The 26,704-nt window shown below is 49.2% G+C and overlaps 2 protein-coding genes across 9 annotated transcripts in view; both read right to left on the bottom strand.

Moving 5' to 3' along the window:
- Positions 1–13,117, bottom strand: part of Mknk1 (MAPK interacting serine/threonine kinase 1) — a 39,383-nt gene extending 26,266 nt beyond the window's left edge. For 2 of the 7 annotated variants that reach the window (XM_052177043.1, XM_052177044.1), the window contains exons 1-3: positions 13,026–13,103; positions 12,201–12,305; positions 4,180–4,343 (exon numbers count right to left, since the gene is read on the bottom strand). The gene's annotated coding sequence lies outside the window, so the exon portion shown is untranslated. Of the gene's footprint in view, positions 1–4,003; positions 4,102–4,179; positions 4,344–12,200; positions 12,306–12,785; positions 12,810–13,025 lie in introns of those variants that run through there. The other 5 variants (XM_052177038.1, XM_052177042.1, XM_052177041.1 and 2 more) reach the window with 4 other exon arrangements.
- Positions 13,118–16,004: 2,887 nt separating this feature from the next.
- Mob3c (MOB kinase activator 3C) lies at positions 16,005–26,498 on the bottom strand. 2 transcript variants are annotated; one of them, XM_052177046.1, is made up of 5 exons: positions 24,792–26,498; positions 23,995–24,068; positions 20,776–21,242; positions 18,379–18,581; positions 16,005–18,093 (listed from the first exon to the last, which is right to left on the bottom strand). In XM_052177046.1, the coding sequence occupies exons 3-5, from the start codon at positions 21,191–21,193 to the stop codon at positions 18,064–18,066; spliced, it is 651 nt and encodes a 216-aa protein (XP_052033006.1). In that variant the 5' UTR covers positions 21,194–21,242; positions 23,995–24,068; positions 24,792–26,498; the 3' UTR covers positions 16,005–18,063. The 2 variants fall into 2 exon arrangements, with proteins under 2 accessions (XP_052033006.1, XP_052033005.1); XM_052177045.1 differs by lacking the exon at positions 23,995–24,068 and having other exon boundaries at positions 24,792–26,135.
- Between the last annotated feature and the right edge of the window lie 206 nt (positions 26,499–26,704).

The following is a 26,704-nucleotide window of genomic DNA, read 5'->3' as shown; positions in this document are numbered from 1 at the left end:
CAAATTATGTCTAGATTTTTCTGTATAAAAATTAACATTTAGTTGGATGTGGAGGCAAAGGCCTTTAATCCCAGCACTCAGAAGGCAGAGGCAGGGAGATCTCCGTGAGTTCAAGGTCAGTCTGGTTTATAAATCAAGAGTTAAGGCATGGCTGTACAATGAGGCCCTGTCTAAATCATGCTGGAGAGCAATTGAAGAAGATATTCAGGGTCAACCTTCTGCCTCCACACCTCTCTGCACTCACATGTATGCACCACATACAAGTGTACACCCACATGAACAGACTGCACTAGAAGTATAGCAGGCGTTAAGGATGCATACCTAAGACTCAGTCTGGTACCCCAACTCAGAAAACAACTGGGAGAGCCCAAGGAGTATGGGCAACCAATAACAATAAGACATACTAGACACTGCTCTCCCCAGCAGAGAACATCAAGGTCCACTTTCCAAAAATGACTGGCATTTCTCTACAGAGCCCGATGAGTCAGCCCCACTTTCCCCCAGACATGCACCTATTCCTTGATGGAGTCAGTACACAGAGCGCCAGCCATCACATCCCCCTCAGGATGCCTGAGGGCCACCTAGTTAACTCAGCTCTGCCATCAGCTCTCACCCCCACTCCACCTCTGCAGCTCTTGAGGACCCGGTCTGTCTGAGCACTTCTTCCATCCCCAAGGGCTTTCTAGAAAAGGAGGCGTGGTGGGGAGCAGGCTGAAGGGCATAATCACAGGCAGACTCAGCTGCGTCCTCAGGGTCAGCTGAGGACAATGGACAATGGGAGGAAACTGAGGGCCTGGGAATAGCTTAGTAAGAATGCTCGTCTACCATGCACAGGACCCGGGTCCCATCTGCATCACCAACCATAACCAAACCACAAACAAAAAAGGAACTGAAGGAACTGAAGGAAGTTTGACACAAACTTGAGGAGGGGTTGAGTAAGCCATGTGAGACAAGGGAAGAGGGAACACAAGACTGGGGTCATCCGTGCCTCTGTAGCAGCATAAGTTATGATGCGCACTACCAAACGTACAGTGCACACTCTCGCGTGGTCTGCTTGTGCCGGGCAATGTCTGAAGCCCTTTACGGGCCTCACACTCTATGGCCTCAATGATGCAGCCTTCACAGCGCTGACGTAAGCATTATGATTGTCCACATTTTACTGGTGAAGAAACTGATACAAACAGGTAAAAATGATACACTCACCGTAATCTAGTGACTGGGTGGCACCGCTAGAACTGAAGCCTGGAGCATGGCTCAAGGGTGTAAGCTTCCAACCTGTCATGACTCTGTTCCCGAACACTAATGCCCCTCAGTTTCCTCCCACTGTCCCAAGGCAAAGGTGGCAACTGGTGACAGCCAGTCGTCAGTGCTTATTGCTTATAAATCTTGGTACAGGACTTCTTTACTGATGTACTGTGCTGGCTGGTTTTATGTTAACTTGACACAAACTAGAGTCACCAGACTGAAAGAAGGAACCTCAATTGAGAAAATGCTTCCATAAGATTTGGTTGTAGGGCATTTTCTTAATTAGTATTTAATGGGGAAGGGCCCAGCCCATTGTGGGTGGGGCCATCCCTGGGCTAGTGGTCCTGGGTTCTATAAAAAAGCAGATGTAGCAGCTTCGGGGAGCAAGCTACTTAGCAGCACTCCTCTATGGCCTCTGCATCAACTCCCGCCTCAAGGTTCCTGCCTAGTTTGAGTTCCTCCCCAACCAGCTGTTGATCAAGATGTCTTATCACAGCAGCATGTATTATGTATGATGTCATGTATTATAAGACTCAGCTTACTGTTTACACAGGTGTTCTTGCATGTGCTCCAATGTCCAAAAGGTTGGGCGGCTCTCTTCCACGTCACATAACCACAAAGGACTAATAGTTACCTCCTTGCTACTAGTTAATTAACTTTAACCTTCCAGAAAACTCTTCTTGCTATGAGATACCTTAGTATTTTGTGTTCTGTCATTTTGTAGAAGATGAACTACAAACCAGTGTCTAAGCACATTATTCATGGCGCTCCAGAACGAAGGATGAGGTGACAATCTTCTCCCGTCTGACCTGGGAGTCAGTAGATGTGGTTTGTGTTAACACCACTAGGTGTAAGGGAAAAAGAAAGGCATATTTGAGCAGAAGCTGGTCAAATTTAACAGACAATAAGCGTCAGGAGCCATGTATGGAATGAGCTCCATCAGAGGACTGTCTGTGAGATTCCAGAGCTGGAGGTTTATATCCCTCCAGATCTTCATGTGTAGAAGGCCTGGGCCATGTGGTTCAAATCGGCTGCAGGGAAATTGGCATGGGGCAATACTCTGCAGGCCTTCAAGAGGGCTGTGATACTCAGATACCCAGAGGCAAACTCTCAGACTCATCTTCCCTCTGCTCCCATCCTGGGATCGTGAGGAGCCTTTACAGCCACGTTGCAATTCCTGGTTATTCCTGGAAGGAATAACATCAGAAGGATAGAGAAGCAGGGACCGGAAGTGTGTGTTTACAGAATACAAAACGCAGCAGTGGTAAAGGCAGGCTGAGCTGGCCAGCTAAGCTCATTAATGCAGTGCATAGGCCTCCAACACTGGGCCCTGTCTTCTCTCCACCCTTAATGACCAACACTCATTCTTTTCTGGAAGAATGACAACAGCTGCTTTTCACTCCATTTACAATCCAAACAGTCCTCCCAGCCATGTTCCTCGGTACATCATCATTTTGCTTTGCTACATAAAAGTACCCTGTACGTCCATCTTCTATATTTCACACAGAATAGCAGAAGTTGGTCCTCCGGTGAGATTCAGTAAAATCAACACCTCTGCTGCTGCGTCAAGGGCATTCTTAGGTGAAAGTGGCTGTAATGTAGGTGGCGGTGAGAAACAGCAGGGGTGGGACCACAGCTCTATGCCACTGCCTTAACCTTACACAGTCACCACACTGTAACAAATAATACTCGACCACCACTTTGAAACCTTTTGGTCTTGCAGATCCTGTGGAAGAGTTTTTGTGTGGCACACTTGTGAACCTCTGTGCTGGGCAATGAGGAGGAAGCCAGGAGCACTGCAGATCGAGCCAGCTGTGATATGCAAACAGCAGCCACTCAGAGGCAGGCTAGTCAGGTGGCTGCAGCAGCGCAGAGAGAGGCTTACACCAGAGGCAAGGGTGGCAGGGACAGGAAGGGCATGCAACAGAACGAGGGAGGAAACCACAGAGGCCGAAATTGTCCTGTCAAAGGACTGGAGACAGGGGAGGAGGTCACAGTTTATGACCACCCCTGACAGAGGGTTCTTCTCTAACATGGGCCAGCCACAGAGTGGGACCTCAATGTAGGTGTATGAAGATATGCTTTTTAGCCAAAGGCAGCCGTATGAACAGTAGTGCCAACAGAGGAGGGGAGAACTTAGGGTGGGAGCTCAGGAGGTAGGGAGCTGGAGAACATGGCAGTGCCAGCAGAGGGCTTCAGGTGACAAGAGGTGACATCCAGCGCTGGTATTGTATTACAGGTCAGGTTAAAACAATCTTACTCAACCCTCATGTTTCCCAAATCGTCACTGAGGCTTGACTGATAACCTGCCTGGCATGATGAGGCATCCGGCCAGCGCAAAAGACAGAGCACGCCACCGCCTTAGCATACGAGCCGTGTCTGGGATATAACTGCACAGTCAGAATTGTCAGCATTTCCTTGAGAAGAACAAGACTCATTGGACACAAGAATTTCACCTTGGACACTTCTGCTGAACTCGTTTCATCTTGTTACAGTGTGGAGCTTTATTTTACATGTTTTACCTACTATCCTATTTTCCTTCTGTCCCTCAGCCATTTTGTTCCCTACAGGATGTGATCCTGTTTACTAAGTAACTGTTACAAGAAGTAACTGGGACCTGAGAAGGCTAAGCCATCAACTGCTTAGATGACCTTGAACTCACACCTTTCTGCAAATACAGAAAACGTTCAACTTAATGTAAAAGAGTAAGTTGGGGGCTGGTGCAATGGCTCCTCGGATAAAGGAGCCTGTCTCTCACCCTGATGACTTGAGTCTGACCCCTGGCACCCACACGGCAGAAGTAGAGGACCGACACTTGAAAGTTGTCCTGTGACAGCCATGTACAGCACGGCATTCCTGTCCCCAACGAACAGAAAATAAATCAAGATGAAGCTTTAAAGAGAAGGGAGGGGTGAGCGGCATATCCCATCTTACCCACAAGGCTCTTCAACTCAGCAGTGACGCCCGTGAGCCTGAAGTCTCAGAGGAATCCCAAGATTGGTGTCTTCCAGCCACAGGGAGTTATCCGCTGGCCTTGGTCCAGTCAGTGTGCTTCAGTCTGTCACCTGCTTCCGTTTCATCTCCTCCAGCACGGAAGTCTTCAAGAAGCAGAAGGAGAGAGAGAATGAGAAACTGCTGACTTCTCCAAGAGGACTAGAGGAGATGCCGATCAACCCCAGTGCCCCAGCTCTGCGAGTGACATTTGGAAGTAGGTGTACACACAGGAGTCACAGATGTCCCCCAGCTTTAAAAGCTGACCGATGGGCATCTGAAAATCCTGATGCTAAGCACTAGAAGACTTATCAAGGGTCTGAATAAAAAAAAAAATCAGATTTGCTCCCATTGTGGATTCTAGGAAGTAAAAGGTGTATCTTGCCATGGAGACAGAGATGGACCCTCCTCTGAGAGTCTTTGAGACTCACACAGAGGTTTCAAGCTGACGTGTCCCAGCTGTTCGCTTGGGAGAGGTGCTTAAGAGCTGACTCCTGGTGGCCAAGCCCAAGTCTCACAGGTGAGGGGTAATGGTGCCAGCAAGATAAAGCAGACCCTGAGAGTGGCAGGTGGTAAGAACGGAGTCAGTTTTGTGCCAAGAACAATCATGGCTGATTCCCAATGTGATGACTTCATTTTCTGTGGGCACAGTGCAGCTTTTTGCTCAGCCTTTGCTCTGTGAAGCACACTTGCACTTCCTCTTTTCTCTAGGGAAAAGCACAGAAAATGTGCTTAAGTGTGAATTCTGAGCTTCTGTGCCAAAGTCTCTGAGTTTCTAACCGGAAACTGGATGCATTTCAACATTACCTCAAATCACATTTGCCAAGCTGGACTTGTCCCCAGCCTCCACTGTGGCTTCCTTCCTTCCGATTTCTCTTCTTCTCTATCTGATTACATCAGCCTGCCAGCCATCTAGTCAGAACCATTAAGTCATTTCTCCCCCTCTACATAAGTTCCAAATGCTCATGCTGCCAGGCCTTTCCCTCAGCCTTGTCTACAGCTCCTTACAAAGGAACCCTCAGACTGGAGAGATGGCTCAGTGGTTAAGAGCACTTGTTACTCTTGCGGAGGACCTGAGTTCAAGTCCCAGTATCCATATGATAGCGGACAACCATCTGTAACTCCAGTTCCAGAGAATCTGCCAAAGGAATTCCCATTTATCTTTCAAGGCCCACAGCAATTTCCCGAGAGGATACTACTAGAGAGGACACTGCCAGAGAGGACACCAGGGACTAGACAAGCAGTCTGGACTCATCTTTCTTCACTGACTCCAGCATCTCACCTAGCTCCCATTATTCCATTACAACACAAAATCCACGCCATGAGTTTCCCACCAGCCTGTAAAATCCTTAAAGACAGGGTGTCATAGATATTTTCATTTAGATATTTTAGCATTTAATACAGCATCTGGCACAAAGCAGTTCCAGTGAGTCTGAATGAGTCACTTCATTCACAAAGTATCCCATTCACTGCTAGTTGGAGAATTCAGCACATTGGACAGCCCATTGTGCTTTTTATTCCCAAAGGACTCTCCCGGGCTCAGCAAAACTATTTCTGGAGCCCAAGGAAGTTTGGCTGGTATGTTTTCCTGTTCCTACTACTGTCCTTCTAGGGTCAGCCCTAGACATCTAGGAACTTTAGCCTGCTGCCTTTGGTGCTACTAGAGGCTAGCGATTGTTTTTCCACAAAGGGCCAGACAAGAAATACTTCACACTACATGTGCCGCATGGCCATTGCTTCATCTGCTCCGGTTTTAGAGAAAAGGGCAACCACAAGTTGTATGTAAATGAACCATTATGACATATGTCAACCACACCTTAATCATGGGCACCACAGTTTGAAATCACATATTTTCTGTGTCTCACAAAATGTTCATCTCCTTTTGATTCTCCATCTCCAAACACTAAAAACTGCAAGAAAGCACTCTTAGCTTGCAGTACCTACAAAAACAGTTGGAAAACCATAATTTGCCAACAACTAGTCTACTGCAAAAACAAAACAAAACAAAAAAACCAACAACGACAAAACCCAACAACAAAAAGTAAGATTCAAGCCGGGCAGTGGTGGCACACACCTGTAATCACAACACTCTGGGAGGCAAAGGCAGGCGGATTTCTGAGTTCAAGGCCAGCCTGGTCTACAGAGTGAGTTCCAGGACAGCCAGGGCTATACAGAGAAACCCTGTCTCGAAAAAACCAAATCCAAAAAAAAAAAAAAAAAAAAAAGAGTAAGATTCAGAGTTCCATGACAGACTCTATTCCCAGCCATTTGGGGCTACTCTAGAGTTGAAGATGTAGAAAGCAGACAGACTTTCAAACACTAGGCCGCAGGTTCTGCTTTGGGCCCTAGCATCCACTAGCAGCACGAGGCATACTCCTAAACTCTCTTCACTGACAGAATCTACAAAACAGGGACAATGGCATATGCTGTGAGATAGTAGACTGTCACCATGGCCTAGGATTTAAGAGGCACTCCATAACTCCCATTATTATACCTTGTGAGATGGCCTCCCCATGTCAACTATAGTTCTAGAAACTACAGCAAGAAAGAACATGGTGTCTGCAAAGGACAAAAGCAGAGAGGAGGTGGGCTGTTTTATACACAGGAGTTAAATAAACAGGAGTCTAAGAGTCCAGTTAGCCTGACTGCTCTGTGGCCACTCCTAAATCTTTTGGGACACTTTCCTTCTTTACCAAGAACTTTGAGACTCACAGACCACAAGGGGTCCACTTGATTTTCAAGATAAAGAGCATCTGGGGGACACAGAAAAGTCTGAGGTTTATGCATTTCTAGCCTTGATCCCCAAAGCCAGACCTGAGCCTGTAATGTCTTTGCTAGATGTCTAACAGGTGCCACTGCCTCTGCTGGGGTCACTCCGGCTTCCCTTCAGTGCCCAGACCTTCAGTGTTCCTACAGTAAGTACACTTACCAGAAGTCATTACCTATAGTCCAGCCAGAGGGGCTAAAGGCTACACCTACCTGACTGCCCTAAATGATTCCATCTTCCCCCAAGTGTGCATAACTTACCCAGGTTACCTGTGCTTCACCACAGCCTCCCGGAGGCTGAGCCAGGATAGAGTGGACCAGCCTGAGTCAGCTCTGTCCCTCCACCTAGCACAGAGCTGTCACTTAATGAGTCAATGAGACTTCTGAAGCATTCTCCCCTTAAACTTTTTAGCTGGACTCTGATTAGCAGACTGAGCAGAGTCTGGGTCACCGCCAGGAAGAGGGAAACCTCAGAGAGAGAAAAGCAGCATAACCAATGGGATCCGGGAGATGGAAAATAGGTTTTGGGGATGAGGTGAAAGCAGCCAGGCGGGCAGCCTGGAGAAGCGAAGACGAGGCCTGACTGGATTCTGGCTTTAAGTACAGAAAAGGCTCTCATGAGAAAATCTTGATCTCATCCCTCCTCTATAATCAAAGGGAACTTTTCCATATTCATGGACAACAGAACAATAAGAACTCGCTTAAGTTCAGGCCAGGGGGTTTTAAGCTGGGAGAAGCTAAATTAGACACCACTTTCTAGAGACACCATACTGCTGCTCTTTTGGCAAGTGAACTGGGGGGGGGGGGGCTTGCTTGCAACTCTTGCTGAAAGCTGTGGAAAAGGAAATGAACACCTACTCTGGTCCTGTTTACTGTGGAGACAGGTGTGGGGAACCCCAGTCAGGTGAGATTTTTCTATCAAGCCACTGGTGGGTTTTTTTGTTTTGTTTTGTTTTTTGTTTTTGTTTTTTGCTTTTTGTTTTTTTTTTTTGAAAAAGGGTTTCTCTGTGTAGTCCTGGTCGTCCTGGAACTCACTCTGTAGACCAGGCTGGCCTTGACCTCTGAAATCCACCTGCCTCTGCCTCCCAGAGTGCTGGGATTACAGGCGTGCGCCACCGCCCGCCTGGCTTGCCACTGGCATTTTAATAGACTGTTTCCCACCTAGTACTTTTGTGGTGTCAAGCTTTGGAATCCTATGATGGAATCACCAAGCATTTCTAAGCTTCTTGATGGGACAATAAAAAGAGAGAACAGCAATGTCAGAGGGAGACAGTGGAAAGGATGGCCTGTGTGTGTGTGTGTGTGTGAATATGTGCACATTCTACATATATGTATTTATTATATATAATTATATATACATATTATATATAATATGTATTGTGTATTCTCTCTCGCCCTCTCTCTCTCACACACACACACTTCCTACAAAATCAGTAACAAACAGGCTATTAATATAATTACTACTATTGCTACTGAGAAGCTTTTATTCACTAAGCATCTGCTGCCTGCTGGCCACTGAACTGCTTGATATCATTTTAGTCCTCAGAGCAGATGCATGAGCTAGGGAATATCTGTACCCCATTTTCCAGATGAAGAAGCCTGAAAAGAGGCAAAGTCAAATAACTTTGTCCAAGTCACACAGCTAGCCAGTGACAGGGCCAGCACTCAAACCCAGACAGTCCAACTTAAAGTCTGTACACTACCTATTGCTTCCCCACAGCGGGAAGAGTCTGGAACTTAAACCCTTCTTTCTGAATCCAGGTTCATCCTCTTGGCTTTATCTTTAGGCAGGGAGAGCAAAGCAACGCATGGCACCGGCAAGACAGAAGAGCTCTCAAGTGAGCCTAAACCTGCCAGAGGAGGCCAAGAAACACAATGGAGGATGAGTAAGGCCTGGACCGAAGGCCAGACTCCTGGCTCCAGCTCTGTCCATCACAGATTCTTGTTGAATTTGATGGTGAAAAAATAATGAACCATTATGATGCTGTTGATGAATCACAGGACCTGTATGTGAAATCCCAGGGTGCCCACAGCCTCTGTAAACTCTAAGACTGTAGGAGCAGAGGACAGAGATGCACGGATTGAGAGCATGGCGACAGCAGTCCACATAACCTGCACCAGCAGACCGAGACCGGGCATCTCCAGCGCTGCTCTGCTGAAGCCTCCTCATTCATGTCCCTACTCTGGAAGCTTTGTTCCAGTCAGTCCCTGTCCACAGCCACGGGCAACAGAAGCCTTATCATGGCATCCAGAGCCCTGCAGCCCTGTAATGGAAAGAATATGAGCCTCTGATCTCAACTCTCCTGTGTGAACCGTGCTGTCACTTACTAGCTACCCAGCCTTAGCAAAGCTACTGTCATCTTTCTGAGGTCTTGTTTCCTAGTCTTTAAATTGGGGATAAATGTGCCTCTATTACAGAGGTCGTGAGGATTAAGTAAATTACAGTGGGTAAACTGTGTGGTTCACTGCAGGCCACAAAGCAGACACGTGCTGAATGCTAGCACTCTCCTCTCCTCACGGGCCACAGCTCTTCCCCAGTGTGCCGTGCTCACTTGCGTGTGTGTTCCCTTCCATGCATTTCTGCCTCCAGACATGGCTCCCACTGCCCTTTCTCCCAGTGACGAACTCCCTCCATGTTCCAGCCTAACGTCTCCACCTTCAGGAATTTGGGCATGCAGGGATTGATTTCTCCTAACTCCCACTTGCTTTCATTTACCCAAGTCAATCTGACTCCAGTTATTTATGTACTGATCCATCTTCCTAACTATACACGAGGGAGAAGGCTTCCAGCAGACAATTACTTATAGGAGAGCAAAAGACATGTTGTTATCATTGGTGCATATTCCTCAACACTAGAGGCTCTTTGACAGCAGGAGCTTTGTATGCTGCTGAATGGAATCTTTCCATCTTACAGTGGGAATCTTAACTGAAACATCTAGGACTGCGTTTTTCTTAAAGCTGTGCATTTTACCGGCTGACAATACGCAGTTTTTGTATTCCTGGGGATTATAGAGCCCTGTAAGCACCAGCCCAACAATTTTGCATGCATATGCTTACTGCTAAGCTAAGATCCACTGGTACTCATGCGGACTTGCGTCTTCCTTTGTCCATCTTTCTGGCACATCTTGGGCTCCTCTTGGGATATCTCTTCAGCATGAGGACGGCTTTCACTCACAGAGGAGGAGGGCTCCCGGAGCAAGCTCTCCACCCCACTGCCATGGTAGGTGACTGCCATGACTGCCATACTAAAAGTCCAGAACTCTAAGACCAGAAAACAGTGGGAACGCTTCCTATCTGCTTGGGTTTCCAAGTCCACAACAGTTTAAGATACTTAAAACTATATATAGTCCAGTCCATAATGTTTGATAAATGTTAGCCTTATCACCCGAATAGGGCTCCTTGGGATCCCCCACAGGCAGAGCGCGGACTGTGCTTAGCAACTGATGCCAGCCTGGGAATCACAGAGAGTCCATCTCAAAGAGTCAAAATCAGTTCATTTACGTTTTTTATTATTATTAATTTTGTAGAGAGCCAGAAAGATGGCTCAGTAGTTAAGGGCATGTGCTACTCTTGCAAAGGACCTGAGTTCAGTTCCCAACAGTCACGTCGAATGGCTCAAAATGACCTGAAATTCCAGCTTCAGAGAATCCAACACCCTCTTATGATCTTCCTGGGGACCTACACTCATGTGCACACGTACACAACTAAAAAATACAAATAAGGTCAGATGTGGTGGAGGCACATCTTTAGTCCCAGCATGTGGGAGGCAGAGGTAGGTGGATCTGAGTGTAAGGCCAGCTTGTGCACATACTGAATTCCAAACCAGTCAGAGAGACATGGTTAAATGCTGTCTCAATTAATTTGCTAGAGTAGAACTGGAAAAAACAAGGGCCTGGACATGTCTCTTCCAGAACTCTCTATCCTTGACTGAGTCCTTGTGTAATCTTGCTTGAGTCTTTCCCCATACACAAGATTAAGGTAGTATACCTAGATTGTTTCTATGCTCTTTCTGCCTTAATACATACATACATACATACATATAAATCATACATATATAAATCAACAAAGAACTTCCTATTCCATATGCTGGGGCTGTTGGCAAGGAGAGATGTGAATTTGTAGCTGCTGGCCCACATGGAAGGGACTACTGTTTACCAAGGCCAAGGGCAGAACAATTGATTAGTCAGCCACCTGTGAGCTTGCCATACCTGAACTATATCACAGACTGTACAGGTCCCTGAACACCGTACAACTTCTCTCAAACTAAACTCAAAAATAGCAAGGCCAGGGCCTGAAATCAATAACAGCAATGAAGAATCTTGGTTCATAAAGAATTCCTGCACCTTTGTGCCTCTGATGCCTGTAAGTAGGGCAACAGCCATCTAAACCAGGGCCCTCCTTAGCCATGAAGGAAAACACGAGGTCGCCTTCTAATCTTGACAGCTTGTAAAACAAAGACCAAAGCGAGGGGGGGAAAAAGACTCTGACTCATTTGACCACAAGCATTACAGAGACCTACTATGTGCCAGTCCTGTAGAAGAGAAGGTATGACAGGCCTGGCTCCTTGCCACGTACGAGTGATGTACCCCATCACAGACTTTGTTAAGAAGTCTATAGGAAGTTCAGTCTCTGCCACAGGGACTAGAATGGGAGCACCAATCAGCGGGAGGATGAGAAGCTTCACCAAGGAGGTCGTACGATGTGGCGTGAGTGCCCTGAAGAAGCTGCAGAAGGTGCCATATTACTGAGTTACTACAGACCACACAACAGGAGACCATGCTCTTCCTAGCTGAGCATGTGCTGCAGTTTGCCAGATTGTTCTCAGAACTTCTCTCTCCACGGTTGGGCTGGCTGGTGGCAGGCCCTCTGACTGCCAAATCTGCACTAGAGCAATGACACTCCTACGCAAGCCAGAGACCCTGGATTATAAAAAGAGGAACATTGAGGTGGGGCCAGGTGCTTGGAAGGGACTCCAAGCTTCTCGGCTAGTTCACTTCTCTACACAATCCTGACCCTGTGTCTATCCTTCAGAGCACCCCCACCCGCCCCGCCCAGGCCCCTTTAGAAGGCATGAAGCTGAGGACTGTGGGCTGAAGCTCTTTGATGGCTGGGGATCCAGGGAAACATTATACATCAGCTACTCAGTAGGTTTTTGGCACATGGCCTGTGGTCAACAAGTTTTAGCTCCCTCCTCATACTTGCAAGGTCAATTCCGTGGTAAATCCCAGAGGCTCCAAGGCTCAGGTTACATCAGCTTTCCCCTCAGGGCCTCCCTGAAATATGCCAGACCAAAACACTCTTTCCTGGAAATCACAACAGTATGTTATGTATCAGTTCCATTGCATGTGGGCAATTTACATATAATCATACTTAACCCTCACAGTGACATTATTATATCCATTTTTAAAAGCTCTAAAAGAGGAGAATGAATTGTTCTAGGATATGTCCTAGGAGAGGGGAAGGCATTGCTGACCCCCAAAGTCACGCACTCTCACGCTTTCCTAGCCTCTGATGGGCCACAGTCCTACAGCTATAGGAAAGAGACTGCATCCTACCCACACTCCTACCTCTGTTAAAAAAATGTGGCAGAAGCATTTATACATTGTATTGCAAAACAAGTGGAAACAGTCAACACAACGAAGTACACATATTTTATAACATGCTCATGCCAATGGACTGTCTGAGCCTTGAGCCCTGCCAGTCTTGAGCGTATCCTTGTTTGGTCTGAAGCTCAAATTCCATATAGGCTGAGCCTCGGCAACCGGTACCCACCGGGTCCCTACCTGTCACAACCCAAGCCCGTTCATAGGCACAGGCTGAGAGCCCGAAATAGAAATAAGATTTATACGCTGCAGTCTGGGCAGGGAAGCAGCTTTGGGGACAGTTCTAAAAACCCTTCGGCTGCTCCTCCTCAGAAGAATCGGGTCGTGACCTCGAGCTGTCCAGAAGGCCCTGGCTGCCCCTCCCGGGCGACTGCACCACCGCACTCCAGACCCCAGCCCCGTTTCCTGGCTCACTTTTACCTTAGTTGACCACCGGGGGAACGGCCGCGCGCACCCCCATTCGCAGGTCTCAGTCGAGAACGCGGAAGAGGCGGAGCTAAACTCAGGGGGCGGGCCCGGGCAGAAGGGGGCGTGAGGGGGAGGAGTCACGCCTGCGCCCTGAGGGCCACACGTGGCGAAAGGCAAGCCGAGTACTCTGCGCAGGCGTTGGCCGTCCTCTGGTTGTTGCTGGCTTCTTTTCCAAACAGAAAGTGGAAACACAGTGCTCGTGCAAATAGTTACTTCTGCGAGCTAGAACGGAGTTTTTTTTTTTTTTTTTTTTTTTTTTTTTATAAATCTGTTAAGTAAAGTTTATTTTTGGGACAAGGCCTTGTTGTATACTCCGGACTGACCTCAAACTCGTTTTTCTTCTGACTCAGTCGCCAGAGTTCTCTGATTACAGACGCACACCACCGGGCATGACTATAAAATTTCTATAAAGGTCTGTGTATACAGAAGTTCATGAGGGTTTGAATAAAACATTTCTTCCAGTAATTAACATTTTTTATTGTTGTTTTTCTAAACAATCTCACTATGTAGCCCTGGCTGGCCTAGAACTTAAGAGATCTACCTGCCTTTGCCTCCTGAGTGCTAGCAATAAAGGCATGTGCCACTACACCAGCTAAAACAAATGTTCTTAAAGATAGATCTATTTCTTCTGCTCTCTCTCTCTCTCTCTCTCTCTCTCTGTGTGTGTGTGTGTGTGTGTACTAATTAGAGTAATACCTCAAGTAGCCTCCCTGCCTCACTTCCACAGGCTGCAGGTGCCTGAGACGGGAAGACGGGGTGGGGTGGGGGTGGGGAGGTGTTGCTTGGCTTCAGTTCAAGTTCTGATGCAGTTTTCCTTTGTGTGGTGAAGTGAGTTTCCCTATCCCATTCAGTATTGTTGTTAGGGTCTGGTGTAAGGGGCTTAAAGAACAGCTCAAATTCCCATCACTCATCTCAAAAACATTAATTCTCTCTTCTGGCCTGGGTGTTTGACTATATGAGGGAAGGTAGTGGAAGTATTCAAGACTTTGCTAGAATTGCAATCTAGATGAAGATTGGAAAGGGGTGTCTTTTCCCAAGCTTTTGTATTTAGTTCCTTTCTGAATTTGAGTCCTCTTCAAAGGCTGGATATTACAATCTCTTTCAACTTATAATCTACCAGTCTTCACAGGCCTTTCTAGCCTATTCTGCAACCCTCAATAGCCAGCCAGTCCAGAGTCACTCAAGCATATACTGGGATCCAGAATCTCAGTTACTATCCCTCCCCATGGCAACCACGATGGTTAATTAACATTGGATAGAGGTGCTCCCAGGAAGAAGGGCAAGCCTGTAGAACTCAGCCATTCCTCTGGGCCATCCCACCGCATTCCATGGTTCCATACTGTGGCAGCAGCGAACATAAAAGGGGCCACAGGGGTCACGAAAGCTGCAGGTGATCCAGTGTTACTCAGTGTGGGATGCTCTGCTCCAGGGTGGAGATGATAGCTTATTCCCTGTTCCTTCGTTGATGCAGATCCTGACAACAAGGCAACAAAACCCTGGCTTCCCAGGTGAGCTGCTTTTGTTAGGTTTTTCCTGTTTGGGTGAGAGTCTTATTTCTCATTACTGAGGTCAAAGTTCTCCCTCTTTGTCCTCTAAGCATCCTTCTCAACCTCTTGAAGTAAGTGTGTGTCTGTCTGTCTGTGCATATGTCCTTCCTGACATATTTCCAGATATCTTAAATTTGAGATAAATCTAACTCTTCCTTCCACAATGTACATGGACTTTCTAACAGTTGGACTGTCCAGTGACTGAAGAGATAATGGTTTGTAATGGATTTGAAAACACTACTCTTTTAGAACACTGGGCTCTGGGCATTAGAAGGAACAGAAAAATGGAGAACCTTCCAGATTCTAGAGCAGATCCTGGGGGCTGGGAGGAAAGCCAGGCAGCTGGCTAAAGACTTGATTACGTCAAGCACTTGCAGCTGCGCTTGAGACATGGCATGTATTAGCTGAGTTATTATGTCTGTTCACAGGCTGAGGATGAAGGAGCCTAGAGGTCAGACCTTCACTCCCACTTCTATTTTAAAATGATACTTACGCCAGGTGTGGAGGTGTACACCTTTAACCACAGCACTTAGGAGACACAGAAAGGTGGATCCCTGTGAATTTGAGGCCAACCTAGTCTAGAGGGTGAGTTCCAGGCTAGCCAGCACTACATAACGAGACCTTGTCTCAAAAAAAAGTTATTACCACTGTGTATGTGATGTGAGTAGGAACCCGTGCCGGGGTGGTGCCCCTCCTGGTCTTGAGAACTGAACTTAGGTCATCAAGCTTACATCGTTGGGCAGTAAGGTCCTTTGAGCACTTAGCCATCTGGTAGACTACCACTTCTGCCTATGAAATAGAAAGTGGTTTATAGAGGGAGGGCCAGGGCTCAGGCCTCTGCTTCCCAGGCAGAGTCCCTGCGGCTCTTTTGAAGGTGTAAGAGGCCTTTGTTGAATCTTCAGAACCAAGCTGCTTTGAACTCCTGTCCTGTGGTTTGGGGGCCCTGAGTTCTAGCTGCCTCCTGGGGACTGTGCTCTGGATTGAAGCCTGCCCTACCTCCACTGCTTTGAGTTCTGAGAGGGGCTTCTTGTTCTGTGATTGGGGTTGTGGCTGTATTTCCTACTGCACTTTTAGCCATTGGTTCCTCCAAACCACCCTGACATGAACCAGGGTTGCCAGTGTCAAAGCGAGGAGGATCCCCCCCTCCCCCCTCCGAATGAGAACCCTGAAGGCGAGGCCCTGCACTGCCCTTCCATCTTCTCAAGGCTTGGTCTACAATTCCAAGCCCTGGGAGAACTTGGGCGTCCTCACACCGGGAAGCTGGTCAGTCACGGCTGTGCCCATATGGTCTGGGAGCTTAGGCCAGAATGTCTTCTTAATTCCTCTCCTAAGACCCGCCAAGACCCATGTGGCACCCAGAACATAGCTTCCCACCAGTGGTTGCTTTAGTTTGTATCTTTTATTTTTACCAAAAAATAGCAAAATCTTTCCTTTCACAAAAATAGATTTCCCTAACCCCCACCCCCGTGGTCCCTTTTCACAGCCTAGAATTCAGAATATATTCTGTAGCCCACCGTGGGGGGTGGGAGGGAATGTCCCACTGTCCTCAGTTCTGAACCACTGCCAGAGCTGCAGGCCAGCATGTTTCCCTTGGGGACTTTTCTGGAGCCAGCAGACATTCCCGGTGGGCCCTGCTGCCCCGGAGAGCCCCAGCTGTTTCTCTGGAAGGCACGAAGGCAGCTCCTCAGCCATAGAAGTGCCTGGTTTTGGAGGTTTGCCTCGGCAGCATCTCTAGCCAACCGCGGGGTGTGGTAGGGTTTTCTGCCATCAGGCTAGAAATCCTTATTCAATGCATTAATAGCTGTGTCCTGGAGAGCGGCTGACAACCTCTACTTGCGCACACATCTCAGTGTTGCAATCAGCAGGGCCCAGAGTGAAAGTCAAGAGCCTTGGATTTTTAACGGTTTCATTTCCCTCCGATGCACATTGAGAGGCAGAGGCAATATTCCTATGAGACTTCTTGTTCTCATCCTGGGCTCTCAGGATAAAGGCTCTGGAAGGGTAGAAACCTGGTTCTGCCGGTTTCCCTACCTGTGAGTCTGTGCATTAGGGCTCAGCATGGAGGTACTGAGTAATGGCTACTGCACAAGCATCCCAGCCTCTTTGGATAGCTGTGCTTGGAAATCCAAGAAGCCTGAATGTATCAGGAGGTTGGGCTGAGGCAGGTGTTTTTAGGATGGGAAGGTCTCCCCAGTTGTATGATCCTCAGTGTCCTGAGATAGAAGAAAAGACTCTAGATTCTCCAATTCAAGTTCCAGTGGCTCCCTGGTCTGGAGAGCTATTTTGTGCTGGCCTTCAGTCAAGTCAGTAGGTTCTGTGTTCGAGATTGAAGTATCTGTGTCTAAGTTCAAGATTGAGGGGACCCTGAGGATTGAGGATTGAGGATCCTAACCTCAAGAGGCTTACCGTTTGTTTGCTTGCTTTTGGTTTTTTCGAGACAGGGTTTCTCTGTGTAACCCTGGCTGTCCTGAAACTCATTCTGTAGACCAGACTGGCCTCGAACTCAGAGATGATCCAATTTGCCTCTGCCTCCTAAGTGCTGAGATTAAAGGTGTGATCCACCACCATCAGGATCAGAGGCTTAATGATATCAGGCCCTTCTGGAGGCAGAGCTGAGTTAATTGACAATTCAGACATCCCTGGCTGAGCAAATCAGCCCACATGGTGGTAGGTCAGAGGTTTAAGGAACTCAGGGCAAAGCTGCACTGTCTAACCTCCACTCAAATGCTGGGACTCATGTTGATAGAAGATGGTAGTCTAGAAGATTCAGACGTACAATTCCATCTACACACACATTTTGTCAGATGTGTCAGACATCTGGTTAGAGTTGGGTCACTAAGCTGTCATTACTCCTATAATGGTCATGGAGTTATAGCCAACCTCCTCATGTATCATCCATCCATGCATCCCTCCATCCATCCCTCCATCCATCCATCCATCCATCCATCCATCCATTATGAGGGCCTACTATGTGTCTGGAAGGACCTGGATCTCTCAGACAAATCCCACAATCATACAATCCCACAATCATACAATCACACACACACACACACACACACACTTGCTTTCTCAGGGACAGGCACTCACTCTATGTAATTTTCTTGACATCACTTCAGCCACATCTATATTCCCCAATGGATTTGGGAACCATCCTGGTTGGGCAAAGTTTCAGAGCAGAAACCTGGTAGCCTGCCCTACTCTTGGGCTTAACATGGGGGGCTAAACTCCTTTTCTTCTGTGGTCCACGTGAAGTCCTCCCTTCCCCACACATTCTGGGAAACAGATAGACTTCTGAGAAGTCCAGAGGTGTTGGGTCTATAGAGGGTTCCTACTCTTCAGTAGGCCTTCAGATTTCTCTACCCACAGGCTCCTAAGGGTCCCCTCTCCCAGCTACACTGTGTTCAGATGGTCCATCTGATAGGCAGCAACATCCAGATCTGGACTCAGTGACAGATCCGTTCTGTCATCTCCCTCTGTAGAGACACAAAGTAAGGACGGGTTAGTTTGATCTCAGCCTGCCGGGCAACCCCTTGCCAAATCATGGTGTTTATTGAGCCTGACTCTTCCCCCACCTCAGCTGCAAACCATGGCAGCAGATCTGCAGTTGTATACTGACATCTCCATGACTTTTCTATGAGAGTACAGAATCTACTGTTAAATGAGTTGTCACCCCTCATTTATCCACCTGAGAATAGGCATTTCATACAGGTCCTTTGGAGACAGCACTGGCAGCGGAGAGCAGTGAGACTCGGCCTTACCAGTGGCTCTAGCTCCCGCTGGTCCACCAGGCTGAACTCCTGGATGAAGTAGTAAAAGTGCTTATAGCAGGTGTTGACGTGTGCCTCCGCCCCCATGCTGAGGATGCTGTCGAAGTGGTGGATGTAAACATGGACGAAGACTCGGAAGAGGCGGGTCAGGATCTTGGTGCAGACCTGCTGGAAGTTCTTGGGGAAGGGAACTCCTGGGGATGGAGATGAGGAGAAGAGGAATCAAACTCCTCTGGAGAAAACTCTGGCCCACCCCTCCTCGGCACAGGACCCACAGGACCGTGAGGGCCGAGCTAGAGTTTGCCTTTTTCCTCTACTTTTCTTTTGGAGTGGGAGGAAGTGCTGGGGACTGAACCCAGGGATCCATTCACACCACTGAGCTCAACCCTGCAGATCTGAAAACGCCTTCTCCCTGCAGAGAAGATCGCCTTCCACATTTCCCACTCCCTAAAGTAGGGATTTGCAAGCTTGTCACTGGCCAGTCTGCCTCAGGCCACAATGAAAATTACGGCATGGCATAACCTCTCCCCAGAACCTGAGCACCCACACAGATATATACATCACTTTCTTCTATATAGTCCAGTGGTGAGGCTGTCGGTATGTGGGCCAGTTTTTATTTTTATATTTTTTAAAAGTTTTATTCATTTATTTACTATATATGAGTACACTGTAGCTATCTTCAGACACCTTTTCTTCTCTCTCCAGCCCTGCTCACTCCCAAAGATTTATTTATTATTATATGTAAGCACATTGTAGCTGTCTTCAGACACACCAGAAGAGGGCATCAGATCTCATTACAGATGGTTGGGAGCCAACATGTGGTTGCTGGGATTTGAACTCAGGACCTCTGGAAGAGCAGTCAGTGCTCTTAACTACTGAGCCACCTCTCAAGCCCCGGGCCAGTTTTTAAAAACATGGGCCTGCAGCGTTGTCTTAATATACCAGCATGGCATGGAACAAAGCCTTTATGAGCCAATCCTGACTGCCCTCTCCAGCCACATGCTCAAATCCTGCTTCCTGCTCTCACAGCTGGCTCATAACACCCTTCCACCCCCATGCTAACACTTTAAGAACTGCTTCAGATATCAGTCATTCCTTTAGATATCCAATAACATAAAGACCTTTCCCTCTGTTAGCCCAGCTGTGAGCTGAGCCCTTTGTACCTCTGCCCTCTGCCCTCTGCAGTTGTGCTGATGGCTCTGATAGCCATTCTAGATATGATAAAATGTAGGGAATGTATAAAGGTGAAGCCACTTGCCTGAGGACCCATAATTATTAATTAGTACAAACTGGAGGCAGGATTCAAACCCTCTTTGTACAGCAGTATCTCCTCGAGATAATTAATACAGATCCTGCCTGGCCAGGAAAGGCCATTAGAGGCATGGGAAAAGCAGTGCATGCACAGGCCCGGCATCCAGGGCAGAGATCCTGGTGGCTTACACCCTCATTTCTGCTATGACAAAATCATCCAGTCATCTAGTTGAAAGTTTACCCAGGGCTCACAAACCCAGGGATGTAGGCTAGAGGAAATAAGGACCGGGATCAGACTGAGCCTTAGTCCACACACATCCTTCCTTTCCACTGTTCCTTAGGGCTTGTGCTCCGCCTCTCTGAGAACCCAGCCTAGTCCCCACACTCCTGTCCTACTTATCTAGACAATGGCATCTGGGCCCCACAACACTGAGTTCCAGTTCTGAAGCCTTTTCTATTGGGTGTGTTGTCCCACTGTTGGCCTCAGTTTCCTCCCGTGTGACATGAAGATACCTGCTGCACACAATGCTACAGGAAATGGCAGCAACAGCTGGGGAGGGGCAGGTGCCTGAACTGTGACTCAGTGCCCAGCTTTCCCCAGCATCCAGACTTCTTCCCTCAGGGCCTGGCCATCTGCCCCACCCACTTGAGTCTCTATAGCCCAGGCGGGTGCTGGGACTCAGTTTGAGGGTGGGGCTTCTGTGAGGAACAGGGCTCAGCTTCTGGGGTGGGGACCTCAGGTCAGGGTGTTATTATTCATCTCCTATCCCCACCCTCACCTGCCCAAGCCCAGCTGGACCTGACCAGAGCACACCAAGTCTGAGGGAAAGATACCTTCTGGGCCAGCCTAGCTTCCAATCCTTCCCTTTCAGAGAGGCCTGGAGGCTGGGAGCAAGATCAGCCGGAGCACAACATAGCACTTGTTCTGGAGAGTGGAGAAACGGTGTTTATGGACATGCGGGGACAGTCCATAGTGAGACACTCACGCTTGGGACACGAGGCGCTCCAAATGGGAGTCAGATAGGCCTTGTTAAATGTTTGATCATAACCAAGATCCTGCCTCAACTGGTTTCTACTTCCACGATATGGGAAGGACCCTCCCTGGCTAGGCTAACTCTCCAGCCAGACAGTGCTCACCGACACGTGTAGGAAAGACGTCCTCGTCGTTGATGAGACCCTCGATCCAGTCCATGAGCAGTGCCATATAGCGGGGTGCCGAGAGCTTGGCAGGCCTTCGGTACTGACGCTCGTCCTGCCAGCGGTACTCATAGCGGGGCCCACCAGCCATGACTGGGCAGCTGGTCTCACTGCAGTGCTCAGTCATTGTGCCATAGATGAGGTTGATGCGGTTGAAGAAGTCCACTACGTGCACGGCAATCCAGTCATCGATGCTCTCGCCGGGTGGCAGCCTCACTACACTCCGAAGGTCCAGGCCGGACTTGAGTGAAGCTTGTGCCTTCTTATACAGCTCAAAGCGCTGTGTGCCAGGCTCAAAGCGCTTCCGGGGCCGGAAAGTCTTGTCCTTCGCAAACACCTGCTTCAGACACAGCGCCATGGCCAGGCGGGTAAAGCTGGATGTCTAGGTACAGGGACCTGAAGATGCCCTGCCAGAGATGAGGGCAGGGGAAGCAGGTGGTCAGGGCCTTATAAAGTGGGTTTTGGCTTCCCAACACATCATTTTTCTCTTAGCTGTCAGCCTGGGGATAGTTTCTTTACCTCCACGAAACCCTCATCTGCGCAGTGTCTAATCCTTTGTGGTCTACATTAGCCACACACCCCACCCCTGGAGCAGTTCCACAAGCCTTTCATTCGGCTTGCTTTCCTCCCTGCTTTCTTTGAATCTTGCAGAGGGTGTGCCCTGGGCTCCAAACCGGTGCTTACAGGACTTACTGTGGAGCTTCACAGAAGCGACAGGGGTTTCTGCAGGCCCGCCAGGGGACAGGGACCCCAGACAAGGTGTTCTCTGGAAGCCCCAAAGGTCATCTGTACAGCGAGAGAGCCTGACTGCTCTGAACTTGGGGCAGGGGCTGCACCCTGGACTTGGATTTCCTCTGGGACATCCCGAAGCCCATCCGGCCACGGGGGATTCCCAGGGAGCAGAAGGGACTTTTCTACCAAAAATGTCTTTTCCTTTTTCTTTACACTGAAAGAGGAAAGGGCCCTCACAAGGCCAGCTGGGTGGCCTTAAGTGTGGCTGCAGGCTCTGCAGGAAGGGGAGGGTGGCAGGCCCAGAAGATTGCTACTTCCTCTGACAGACACTGGAGTTCCTTTCCTCAAAGCTAACCTCCTTCAATTCCGAAACAGTACTGAGCTGCTGGTCTTCCCCTTGCCCCTGACACTCCATGGATTTTCAGCATGCCTACTATGCACCCGGCACTGGGGGCTGGAGCAGAACAGCCAGACCCATCCTACTGGTTTTTCTAGATGTTTGCTTTACTTCTTAGAACGGAAGGATCCCACACGCAGAACAGACTTCAGGGGGTATCCATCAGAGCCCCCAGAGTCCTAGCACTTTGTCCCTGCTTCACAGCTAGCTTGCTGGCATGGCCGTGGGCTTAGTCCTTGAACACCTACAGGTGTCTGAACATCTCAGGCACCTCACTTCCCACAGCAATCAATACACGAGCTATTGGAGAACGCAGATCCAGGCCACAGCCACGACGGAGCGTGGCCGCTGAGCACAGACTTACAAACTGAGCGCAGGCTCCATGCTGAGCCCTGGCTTGCCCCAGCCCTGGTTAGTCTGAGCCCTGAGCTGAGCTCCACACTGAAGGAGGCTTGAGACTGTGGCAGACAAAGCCTGTCCTTCACCTCCCACTGCCTTGACTTTGAAGCAGTTTCCTTTCTCACTGATACCTGCTGTGGCAGGATTGGGGAAGAAAGGGAGGGAATAAGGGGACAGTGTGAGCGTAGAGTGTGAGCATGGAGCATAGAGGGCCTCGCTTCTGGCAACAAATCCAACTTACAGAAATGTTTGCGCCAGGAGTTTTCCCTTCTAATCACAGCAGGCAGACAGAATGGAACAGCCAGGAAAAACGAGAGCAGTTTGCAGAGTAGAGAGCTCCTGGCCTCTTGGACGAAGCTTGAAGATGTGGAAGGTCCCCCCATTTATTCTGCCCCCAACCCTCCAACTTCTTCCCAAAGAAATGCCAGGTTGTGACTGAACTTCTCAAATGAAAGCTCTGTATGCTTCAGTTGCTGTCTTCCTTGTAAGCTCTGCCTGGGGCAGGGCGTCCAAAAATCAGTCACTGCAATCAGGGGGGGGGCTCTGGGTCCTCCACCTTCCTTCGGCTTCCTCATTACTGACAGTTACAGATCCCTTCACTCTGCCTCCCTCTCCTTAGCCTCCCTTTCCTGGCCCACTGGCCTCCGGCAGGCAGCCACCCTGGATTCTCCTTCATCCCTAAAGGGTCCTCACTTCACTGTCCTGCCTGTCTTTGCCGGTCAGTTTCTGTTTTCTCTTTCCAACTGACTGACTGCTTCGTTCTTGGCAGCCTCCCCTAGATCCCATCCTTGCGTGTGGGCTTCTCTTTAGCTGCCTCTGTTCCCACCCCTCTCCGCATTAAGTCAGGACTTAAGTTGGTGGCTAGGCTCTAGGAAGAACTTAGACGCCAGAGTCTTAGAGTTGGCTGGTGAGATGGCTCAGTGGGTAAACTTGCTCGCCCGAGTTTGATTCTTGGGACCAACATGGTGGAAGGAGAACACTCCCACAAACTGTCTCTGGCCTCCATGTGTGCTTTGTAATGTGCACATAAATGTGTGTGTGTGTGTGCACGTGTGTGTGTGTGTGCGCGCGCGCGCGCGCGTGCGCGCGTGTGCACATACATAATGTAATTAAGGTGTTGGGTTTTTTGTTTTGATTGTTTTTTTGAGACAGGGGTTCTCTGTGTAGCCCTGGTTGTCCTGGAACTCACTCTGTAGACCAGGCTGGCCTAGAACTCAGAAATCCACCTGCCTCTACCTTGTAATTAAAGTTTTAAAAGTAAATCTTGCCTCTCAATAAATGAAGAGTGAAGGGGAAAGAACTGATATCAGCTCTGGACCTCCACCATCCCTACATGCCTACCCTCATGGTGGTACGCATGCCCACATACCCACACCCCAACCAACCACACACACACACACACACACACACACACACACACACGAATAAAAGTCTTTAAGTTAGAATAGCTGAAATGTCAAGTGGTGCATCCCACATGAACAGATGGAGAAACTGAGGCCTAAGAGGAGGATTTGAGGGCCCTACTTGACTTTGCACAGTAAGTATTAAGACGTAGGGGATTGGTATAAAAAAGGGACTCAGGCTATGACAAGGTACAAAGTTCCCTTTTCCTGCTCTGTCTGGCCACTGACCTGGTGTAGACAATCGAGGAAGGCAGTAGAGGCCCCACCTCCTCGGTGTAGAACTTTAGGGCCCAGGACTTTTCCTAGAAAGAGTAACCGTGGAGGTGAGTAGGCAGGTAGGCTAGGAGGGCATCCCCTCCTTGCTATGTCTGTTACTCCTGTCCTCTCCCAGACGCACACGGGGCCTGTTTCCCTTCCCTGTGGACCCTCCACTTTAATTACTGGGTAGGTGGTCGGTGGTTTGCTCACTCTGTGACCAAGCATTTAATCTTCTCAGATGAAGAGCACAGGCTCACTGTCACTGCCTGTTTTCTTTTACCTAGGCTCTTGCCAGGGACACACCTGCTCCTGCCTTAGCTTGGCTTAGGAACAGCCAGAAGATGGCCCCAGTTTGAACTCAGAACCTAGCCTAGCATGCCCTGCGGGACAAGGTCTAAGGTTGAGATTCTCAGACAAAAGTGGTAGCAAAAGACACAGGGCTTGTCCGGCCAGACCCGCCCCTACCTCCCTCGAGCCCCTAAGAACCGCCCCTTATCTTCAGCTGTTAAGGCCAAACAGGTCCTAGGACCCAGAGGAGCCAGCCTGACATTTCCGCTCCGAAGACACGCCCCCCACCCCCACCAGCCACCGCCACCCCCACCCCGGACTTCAGACGCGGTGAGCCTCGGACCCTGGGCTGAGGACTGTGGCCAGCCTGCTTTAGTGCGGGAGTCGCTTCCAGAAGGTGCCACGCAAGGTCCACGAAGAAACTAAAAGTGGAAGCAAGACCGGGCCGCGCGGGGCGCAGAGACGCGGTGCTCACTCACCCGCTCCGCCCGAGTGGACAGCTCCGGGTCTCGGTCCCTGCGGCCACACCGCAGCGCGCCGGGTCGTCCTCCTGCTGTGATCCCGCGGGGGCCGGTCTCAGCGGCTATCCACCAGTCTGTTCTGGGCTGCGGCCGCCGCCGTCCCGCCGCCACTGCTCGAGGAGACGCCAGCTCCGCCCCGGGCTCAGCCACGCCGTGGCCACGGGGCGGGGAGGGGCGGGGAAAGGGACTCCCCGTCCCAGGATACACACTCTTCTCTTTAGCCTTTCCGGGAAGTGGGAAGTCCATCGGGCTCGCTGTCTCCCGAGGGCAAAGGACTAACTGAGGAGCGCCCCAAGGGACCGCCTGGATCTTCCCTAAGGAAATAGCCTCAGATTCTCAGGCTGTAGAATGGGAACAAGTTTAGCTTCCGCCTGAAGCAGAAAGAAAAACGCTGTGGTTTGAAAGGTTTCCTAGCCCTCCTGCAGTTTTCTGAGCTTCACTTGTCTCTGAAGTTCCTAGCAGCCTGGTTCAGTCCACTGCCACACACAGCATCTCAGAACCCAGCACTGGAGGCTGCTGGTGGTGGATGGTGCATGTCTTCAATTCCAGCACTAGGAGGGCAGAGGCAGGCAAATCTCTGAGTTCCAGGCTAGCCAGGACTAGGTGTTGAGGCACTCTCTCAAAACCAACCAACCAACCAAACAAACAAAAAACCCACTTAAAAGAATAAGTAAATGAATTGCGCTCGCGCGGGTGGGAGTCATAGACTGGGTCACTCCAGACAGGAAGAACTGAGTCCTACACGCTCCTTCCTAAAGAACCTTCAAAGAAGACCCCACCTTCCCTGCACCTTGTTCTGGTTGTGTAGACTCTCACACCACCTAACGTTACCCATTTCCTATCTTTCTTTGTCTCTACTGTTCTTTAGACTGGCTTCTCTCTCAGCCTGTTCCATCTGGTTTCAAACCTTTGCATACGTGATCTGCATTACCTGATCTTCTACCTAGATTCGTCCCCTAGAAACAGGCTGATATCCTGCATCAGTGCTCAATGCATACCATGGCTTGGCCCCAGGAATCAGTCTGCAGGCTCTGCCTGGGGTGAGGAGGGTGAAGCCTTTCTAGACTAGGTGGGTGCAATGGTTAACCTTCATTGTTAACCTCGCTAGCTTCAGAACTGTCATGGAGACACATCTCTGCGAGTGTGTGTTTCCAAGGGGTTTAACTAAGGAGGATGGACTCTACTTGAATGTGTGTCCTACCATCCCCATGGGCTAGAGTCCTGGACTGAACTAAAAGAAAGGGGCGGAGGGGAAGCCAATGGAGCACAGGTTTCCACCCACCTCCATTTCTCCACCAGCTGCCCCAGACTCTTGCTGCCACAGCCTAGAGCCAGTCTTCTTGCCATACTTTCCCCACCATGGTGGACTGCACTCTCAAATTGTGCACCAAAACAAAACGCCTTTCCTGAGTGTTTGGTTACAGCATGAAAAGTAAGTAACGCAGAAGGCCAAGGCAGGCAGCTGGGCTGCAGAAGGCATCCTGGAGGACGTAAACGGTGAGCAGGAGGGACTGTCCAGCAACCGGAGCCAGAGGTCTTATACTGTGATGAGATCGGATTCCCTGGGCCTGGGCCTGCTTTCTCAATTACATGAGAACACACTTAGATCCTTAAGAATTTTAGGTTAGAACTGAGAATTCATTCTTTGACTAAGGGCTTCTTCCTTCCTTCCTTCTTTTTCTTTCTTTCAATTTATTTACTTTACGTATGAGTGCAACAGCAGGTACACCTGCATGCTACAAGAGGGTATCATATCCCATTACAGATGGTTGTGAGCCACCATGTGGGTACTGGGAATTGAACTCAGGACCTGTGGAAGAACAGTCAGTGCCCTTAACTGCTGAGCCAACTCTCCAGCCCCTTAAGGGCTT

This window comes from Apodemus sylvaticus, chromosome 3 (assembly GCF_947179515.1).
Source record: "Apodemus sylvaticus chromosome 3, mApoSyl1.1, whole genome shotgun sequence".
NCBI classification, from domain to species: Eukaryota; Metazoa; Chordata; class Mammalia; order Rodentia; family Muridae; genus Apodemus; species Apodemus sylvaticus.
The sequence above is the reverse complement of the archived record's forward strand: the minus strand, read 5'-3'. Positions and strand labels throughout refer to the sequence as shown.

Coding starts and splice junctions, on each gene's coding strand:
- Mob3c (XM_052177046.1), bottom strand. CDS start 21,193: ATGGCGCTGTGTCTGAAGCAGGTGTTTGCGAAGGACAAGACTTTCCGG. Junction 18,582..20,775: donor CGTCTTTCCTACACGTGTCG/GTGAGCACTGTC, acceptor CTCCATCCCCAG/GAGTTCCCTTCCCCAAGAAC. Junction 18,094..18,378: donor AGCGGGAGCTAGAGCCACTG/GTAAGGCCGAGT, acceptor GTGTCTCTACAG/AGGGAGATGACAGAACGGAT.